The sequence below is a fragment of the Canis aureus genome, chromosome X (genome assembly GCF_053574225.1).
Source record: "Canis aureus isolate CA01 chromosome X, VMU_Caureus_v.1.0, whole genome shotgun sequence".
NCBI lineage: Eukaryota > Metazoa > Chordata > Mammalia > Carnivora > Canidae > Canis > Canis aureus.
In genome coordinates this window covers 103,954,374-103,962,410 of record NC_135649.1, presented here as the reverse complement: position 1 = coordinate 103,962,410, position 8,037 = coordinate 103,954,374, and the positions used below count along the sequence as shown (strand labels likewise).

At 49.7% G+C, this 8,037-nt stretch overlaps 1 protein-coding gene across 1 annotated transcript in view; it reads left to right on the top strand.

Annotated features, from left to right (window-relative positions):
• Positions 1–3,513, top strand: part of POLA1 (DNA polymerase alpha 1, catalytic subunit) — a 310,973-nt gene extending 307,460 nt beyond the window's left edge. The window contains exon 37 of the mRNA XM_077890067.1: positions 2,260–3,513. Within this exon, the coding sequence (XP_077746193.1) occupies positions 2,260–2,402 (143 nt within the window). The 3' untranslated portion in view covers positions 2,403–3,513. The remainder of the gene's footprint in view (positions 1–2,259) is intronic.
• Positions 3,514–8,037: the final 4,524 nt, after the last annotated feature.

Genomic DNA, 8,037 nt, shown 5'->3' with positions numbered 1-8,037 from the left:
GCCACATTAACTGGTTTCCACCATTTACCACTGGTATTTTCCCTTGAGTTCTGCGGTGGTGGGTGTAGCAGTCAAGGAAGCAGGATTTCTTGTGAAGCCTAATGTGGAAGGCCGAGGTGCCTGCCTGATGGGGGCTGAGAAAAACCCCAAAGAAGGGGTGAGCCCTTGTCCCCCCACAGCTCCCCCTCTGACATGCCTGTGCCTGCTCCTGCAGTTCTGTTTCCCAGAAGACCTTCCATACGTTATTGATTAAATTCTCATTGAGGAAACAAGTGGGAGCTTTTATCTGCATGTCTAACTGGCGTGGAATGGTGCCTTGGCTGTATTGACCGGCTATGGGATATGCCGGTGGTCACACTTGTCTTTTACGAAGAAGAAGCACCGAGTGACGCTGGTTGTCATTCTAGCTCTGCTGTGTGGCAGCGTAAATAGTCCCCTTTCTAACCAACCTGGTGGGAAAAGTCAATATCCCATCAGCAGAGGAGGTAAACACATCAGGAGCGATGCCCTCTCCCTTCCTCCCCTGCTCCTTATTCCGGCAGCTCTTGAAATGTGCTCCCCAGTCAGCACCTGCGCTTGTGTCATTCACACGCACGGGTGCCGGCCTGCTGCTCTGGCCTGCCGGGAGGCGAGGCGGCCGCCACTGCTCCGGGCCATTGTTGTGTATTCCCAGACTCGGATAATTAGAACTTTCCAAGTGTCTTTCTATAGTCTGCTACCGGTGCCTGCGTGCTTGCCTCAATATCTATCATCTATCTATCTATCTCTCCCTTTCCCTCCCCTCCCCCTCCCTCTCCCCCTCTCCCCTCGCCTCTCTTTTTCCACCCCCCCTTCAGCATTTAAATCCTCTCCACAAAACTTTTTGTTGTTGTTTTATTGAAAGGCAATTGATGTAATTTAGAAAAGGTTGTGGAGAACAAATGGGAATGTGTAGCTAAGGAACAAAAATCTTGAGACCCAGCTTTAGTTTTCCGGGTATTTTGTAGGCTTCAGTGTCACTCTGTTGTTTCAGTGGGGATTTCCTTTTTGTGCTTGATGTGCACTCCCTTCCGTGTTTGCTTCCCGATGCTTTCCTATTCCGGGGCTCTGGGCAGCCTGGCTCGGCACAGGCCGGCATCTGGGGCCTGCGCATCTGGGAGCCCTAACCACAGGGTGGGGTGAGGGGGGTGCACAAGTGAGCCTGTCCTCCCAAGTGTGGACTCAGGGTTCTGGATACCTGGGCTTGCGCTTCTTGATCCCGGATTTCCAGCTGTATCACCTCGGGTGAGTGACTTAACCTCCCACTTTCCTCAGCCACCAAATGGGGATTTAAAAAAATTGCAGTCGGCCTCTCCAAACACCTGACAGGGTTCCTGAGCAGCTTTGAACCAAAACTGTGTTGTCTTCAGCGTCCTGGGCAAGGGTGCCTCCTCTAGGGATCACCCTGATCGTCCAAAGATCAGACCTCGGCGTCTGGCCCTACTGCTCCTCTAAACAAACCAAGTGTAGAGGTAGCAGGCTCTGGGGAGGGAAAGGAAGGATCTGCCGTCAGGCTGTAGTGCCCCTTGCAGAATGGGAAGGCTGGAGAGGAATGGGTGGAAGCAGCAGGAAACACAGGAATGGCTGCGTCATACCCAGAGTTCACAGGCATACAGTGTGGACGATGACCAGGAAATCTCACCAACGGACAGGTGCTCTCCAGACAGCCTACCCCTCACTGAGCTCTTTGAGCAGAGGAGTTTTGTACGGCAGAGGGACACAGCTCGGAGGGCCTGAAAGCCAACTGGGCCCAGCTGCTCCAGGGAGTTTGCTCTGAGAGGCTCTGGCTTCCCTTGAGACAAAGTATTTCCCGCCACATCCATACTTTGCAGGCAGTTGCATGCAGATGCTCGACAGCCCTGCGAGAGTGGTGGCTGCAGGTGGAGTTCACCTTGGCTGCTGCACACAGGCCTGCCACCTGCAGCTCGCATCGCGGAGCGTGGCCCTGCCCGTCCCTCGTCCCTCGGTGCGCCGAGTCAGCTAGGTGGTGAGAAGTGGCGGGCAGGGTAAAGGAGGAAAGGCGTCCACAGAGGACCGCAGGGGTCCCACCTGCCCCCCCACCCCCGGGCGTGGGACTGGCCCTGGGTGTAGACCAGCAACAGGACCGTGAGGATATCCGAGAAGTGGAACTGCAGAGAGAACCCGCACCCTCTTCTCTAGTGCTTGGCAAATAAATGCTGAATGGTCTTTAAAGGTGCAGCCTGTGAGACTTGTAAACCTTTTATTTTTATTTCTTTTTAGATAAGTTGAAGAAGGTTTTTACCTTAAAAGTTCGTCAGGACTACCAGAAACTCAGGAACACAGCAGAGCAGTTCCTGTCCCGAAGTGGCTACTCGGAAGTGAACCTCAGCAAACTCTTCGCAGACTGTGCTGTGAGGCCCTGAGGGAACCCCAGAAGTGGGGGGGGCGGGGGGAGGAAGACGCCCAGCTTCCTGGCACCTCCACGCCGAACTGCTTCTCCGGCATCAGTTTCCTTGAGGACTGCATCTCCTGTTTGTGTGCGTGTGGCTGGGGAGGGGCGTTCCCGGCCCGCCACGGCCCCCCACCTACCACGTCAGAGCGTCAGAGAGCGTCAGAAGAACCTTCCTATTACAACCTGGCCCTTACTGTTGAAAAGTCGGCCTAGAGCCCTTCGCAAAGCGGGGGAAGGGCGAGCTGCTTGGGATTTGGGACTGGATTTCTAGGGGAGGGGCCGGTGAGGGAGGAGAAATTAATTGAGAGTGGCTGGAATGCAAGGGACCCCGCTTTGCCCCAGGGCCTTCAGCCGAGATGCCCCCAGAGATTTATGAAGCCTGGTAGGAGCGCTAACATTTTGCCTTTTCACACGCCAATTAAACCCCGTCTGAACCCAACTGTTGCCCCAGCCGCTGGCTCCAGGAGTGGCTGCCCTTTTCAGTCTTGTCTTTTATATAGGTAGCCGAGGGGGGAGATAGAGAAGCCTTGCATTTACTAAATAGATTAAACAGAGCTTACTTGTTTATTGAATCGCTCCAAAGTTGCACGTGCACACACACACACACACACACACACACACACACACACACACACTGGACAGGTGTTTTACATTCACATTCCTTTTTTCCCCCTTAAGTAGAAAGTCCAGGTTAAGGTTTATGTAGTAGGAAAACACATTTAAAATAATTTGATAACCTATAACAATTCCTTTAAAATGTGTAGAAGACGGGGCAAAGATCATTGTGCTATATTCAGAAGAAATTGGGAGGAGGTTTGGTTAATTGGCCCAGGTGCTGTTTTGTGTTGGGGGGGATTGTTTTGTTTTGTTTTCCCATTTCCTCACACTGGTGCCTCTTCGCCGGAAGCCATATGTATTTCAGAATAGCGATCTTCCCATTTTACATTATTGGTAAGATTATACTAACAAAATCTATTTCCCCTGTACACTGTATTTTTTTCTCAAATGTCTACCTGTTTTTCTAAAAGAAAAATATGTTGTACTGTTTTTTCTCTACTTAAATAAAGTTTTCTGAAAGGAAAGTAGTTGCAGTGAATCTTTATCAGGTACACAATGTTGGCTAGAGGTGGCAGCCAGGAGTAAGGGATGCCCAGAGGCCATCCCCTTCCCAGACCTCCGCCAGCTCCACTTCAGCTCAGAGATGCCCGAGTGATGTATGTCCAAATGTCCTGAGCCACATTTGGGAGAATTCCTGTGGCCTTTGGGTACTTTAAGAGATGAAGTAAAGGGATCCCTGGGTGGCGCAGCGGTTTAGCGCCTGCCTTTGGCCCAGGGCGTGATCCTGGAGACCCGGGATCGAATCCCACGTCGGGCTCCCGGTACATGGAGCCTGCTTCTCCCTCTGCCTATGTCTCTGCCTCTCTCTCTCTCTCTCTCTCTCTCTCTCTCTCTCGGACTATCATAAATAAATAAAAATTTTAAAAAATTAAAAAAAAAAGAGATGAAGTAAGGTTTCTCATGTGCTTCACTGACTTAGATGACCAAAGAGCTAAACCAAGAGCCCAGTGGTGTCTTATGTTTGGAGAGCAAGACCAATGGCTCCTGGGAGAAAGGCCCCCCACAGGAGGATGGTCACCCAGCATGGACACTAGTGGAGTCCCCTTGTTAAAGCAGTGGAGATGACACTGTCTTCTATCTTGCTTTGCTTTCTCTTATCTCTCCCTCACTTTCTCCCCTGTCTCTTATATTCAGGTTCTAAGCAGAGACACTTTGGGTGCAGGCCCCTGTCAGTTAATTAATGCCTTGGTACCCCAGGCTCCCCGACCTGTCACAAGTGGGAGCAGCCATCTTGCTTTGGGAAACTAAGTAGTGTGGTTTTCACTGTTTTTGTCATAGAAGGTTCTAGAGATGGTTCTTCAATGTGTGCTTCTGGAGCCCATGCTCCCATGTTGCTTTCTGAAGAGAAGACGTGTTTTCCTTGGTTTCTGGAACCTGGGGTTATGGTAAAGACAAATAGAGAGTTATCCTGAACTTGGTCATCAAGAAATTCCAGGACACTCAGATAACTTCTTACTGTTCTGTCTCTTGTCTCTGCATCTAGCTGGCAAGCACTGTGAGGGCAGGACCTATTTCGGAAGCAGGTCTATAGAAAGTTAGACATAGCATGGCACGGCCCCCAAAATAGCTAATGCAGCCAGAGGTGCTTTCTCATTCAGATCTATAACTCCAGGTTAGTGAACGTGCTTTTCTGGGAGGGACATATAGAGAATTTTACAGAGAGCTGGAACTGGAACTTTGATTAAAAATTCTAGGAACGGGTGGCTCAGCAGTTGAGCGGCTGCCTTTGGCTCGGGGCATGATCCCGGGGTCCCGGGATCGAGTTCCGCATCGGGCTCCCTGCATGGAGCCTGCTTCTCCCTCTGCCTATATCTCTGCCCTTCTCTTTCTGTGTCTCTCATGAATAAATAAATATATAAGTATTCAGAAAAAAAAGAATTCCAGTGGATCTCTCTGTTAGAACTCTGGAGAAGCACTCACTTTTCTCCGAGAAAGGTTTCTACTCCTTGATTTTTGTCAGTTGATAGGGCAGTGGGTGGGACGGTGCAGAAAAGCCACCCACTTCTTTGCGAGGGGGAGCCTACCCACATGTCTCCACAGACTCCTGGGCCAGAATCTTAAGCTCAAGTGCTAACGGATGGAACAAGCCGGGTTCACGCTACAGAGTGGCAGGGACTGCGCTGAACCAGAGTGGGCGCGTCCTGTCCAAAGAGGGCAGAGGTTACTCAGTGATGCTGGAAGGGATGGAGCCCAGAGTGGCCACATGATCCGGTTTTCAAGAGAAGCCAGGGATCCAGATACTCCATAAAGTGTCTCAATTTCTAAGCTTTGGCAACTAATCTTTTAAAATTTTGAACACTGGGCCAGACTAAACCTCTGGGCCAAATTTTACCTGGGCCTTTACCTGGGTTGGGAAATGATACCCTAAAAAAAAAAAAAAAAACCTGCTCTTTTCAGTCCCAGGCCTCTGAAAAGGGCACCTCTCCTGTTGAATGTAGGCGGTAGGATCTGCCTACACAGGGTGGACATTTATCTTGGACACCACTCTCTACCTCTCCACTCTCCTTCCTTCCTGGGGGCGTGGGGGAGGCCAGAAGTTGAAAATGCTACACAGATCATGCTCAATATTTTAATTTGTCCAGGAAACACAGTTAACCTTGTGACTCTTGCCCAAGACATGGGGGCTAATCAAAAGTTCACAGATGGGGGTTCGGAAAGGATGTTGAAAGGGGACGAATTCACTGCCCTCCACCCCCACCCCCTTCTCTTGCCCAGCCCACCTCTTCCTCATCCAACACACGCAAACATCAACACACCTTTTCAAACACGTCGTTGAAATTAATTTGGTAGGAGATGCAAAGATAAGGACACTCCAGAAACAAATTTCCCTGTTTTGTGTCAGGGTTTTAAGAAAAACACACCGAGCCCCAGCCCCTCGATTCAGTGCTCCCATCCCAAACTTAAAGCTACCTTGCCTTCCTCTCCCTCTCCCTCTCTCTCTCTCATTCTCCCTCTCTTGCCCCTCACCTAAATATTTCTTAATTGAACGGTTTGCCGTGGAGCTTCCTTATAGCAGTTTAATAGATGAACTCATCTGAGCCAGCCTCAAATTTCAGATTAAAATTCCTTCATCCCGAAGGCAGCATTATCAGGTTGTTGGAGGCTGTTTTCAAACCTTGGTTTTGAATAGCAGCGGCTCTGCATTAATTTAACCACTAAGCTAATAAGTAGGTTTCGTTTTGTTATGCTAAGCTTTATTGCTTTTCTTTTGATCAGAATGGTGTTGTTGAGCAAAGCAGCAGACAAGGCATTCTTTGATGAGGGAATTAGCGCTCCATTCTTCCTCTATTATTCATAGCACAGTGGAATATGTAAGTACCTGAGGGTGTCAAAGGAGCGCAGGTTCTATTGCAAAGTGCTCGCCTTGTTTCTCTCAATAGCTGACTATGAGATGATAAACCGCTTAATACACTGTGCTAATTGGATGAGAGCAAAAAGAGATGGGAATTAAGGCGAGGCAAAAGGAGAAAGTGCAACCAGCCTTCAATTCACTCTTTCACCACTTTACCAGCACCAAAGGAGGCACAAGCTTTCTATAAGCAGACTAGAGGTTTTGTGCAGAGATAAAATGAACGTGTTAGTGGATTCAAGTAATACACTAATTATTGCACAGTATAAATACCACTACTGGTTTTATAACAGGGAGGTAAACTTCTTTTGAGAGGGTTATAGGATTGCTTGGCAGTGGTGTAGAACCTAATAAGGGCCCAGAGTAATAACCCCCTGGATTAACAAAATTGCTGCTTGTAGAAGTATGATTCAGGCTTTTACGAAGATTTCCGGAGAATGAATAAAAATGACTGAATGACATTTCTTAATGTATAACTGGTAATCGCTCCCTTTTCTTTAAAGGAAAAAATGTATACTTCAAAGTGGACCATTTAATAACGTCCAGAGACAACACAACTTTCTCCTTTGAAAAATGCTTACCCCCTCCTCCATCAGGTAGCAGGTTTTCTACTCTCTGCCCCCCAGCCAGCCAGCCCCTGGCTGTGAAATATGCAGTTGCTCCGCGGAACGCAGAGTTCCAAAATACCCTTTTAGGCCCCAAGTAAGACCCCCGCCATCCCCACACACTCACTGTTGTGTATACACATGGACACATGCTCACGTACACATTTCTTCCTCTAAACGCAAGTTCCAGGAACCCGTGTATAATTTCCTTCCCTCTGACATCAGCCCCCCCTTCTCTTCCAGTAAGATCTCCGCGCTCACAGTGAACCGAAAAGGAGAGCCAGGGGCGCCTTGTCTCTGGGTTTTACAAATCCAAAACAGTAATCATAAATGTTTGTCCCAAATAGGGAGGGGGAGTGGGCTACTAGGAGAAAAAAATGAGAAACTGGCTGGGGCCGCTCCCGGTGACTTTAGCTAAAGTCTGAGTTTCGAGTCCCGAGGTGTCCCAAACCTTGTCCAGTAGTGCCGCATCTCCTGCCTTCCCCGCCAACAAGCCTACGATGCCCGCCCCGACGGTCGCCGCGCAGGCCATGGGAAGTTGGTGGCAGAAGAAAGCAGGGGCACCTTTGATGCTACTATGCCAATATTCCGCCCTCCTTGCCTTTCCTCCCAGGGCCTCATCCAGATCTGGCCGGCCTGTCTGAAAATGTAGCAAGTTAACTTTCGGCTTCCCCTCTTCCTTCCCACAGAGGCTCCCAATCACCCCTCATCCCGACTCTGTAGGGGTGGCCCTGGGAAAGCAGGTGGCGGGCATTCCGCCCTGGACGTGCTAGGGGATGGCCATGCCCCCTTCGCAGGGGCTCTCCTGAACTCCCCTGGGCTCGGCATGCCCTCCTCCACGGTGGAAGAGGTTTGCTTAAGGTTGGGGGGGTCAGCCGCTCCCAGCATTGTGACCGCGTTCCCAGATATTGGGGCCAAATTGGGTTGCCATTCATTAATAATGCTCACAATAAGATTAAATCATTCTGGAAAATCTCATAAAATCCCCCTAAGTACGCTCCAGTGGCTCTTTCCAATCCCCATCATTCAGCACT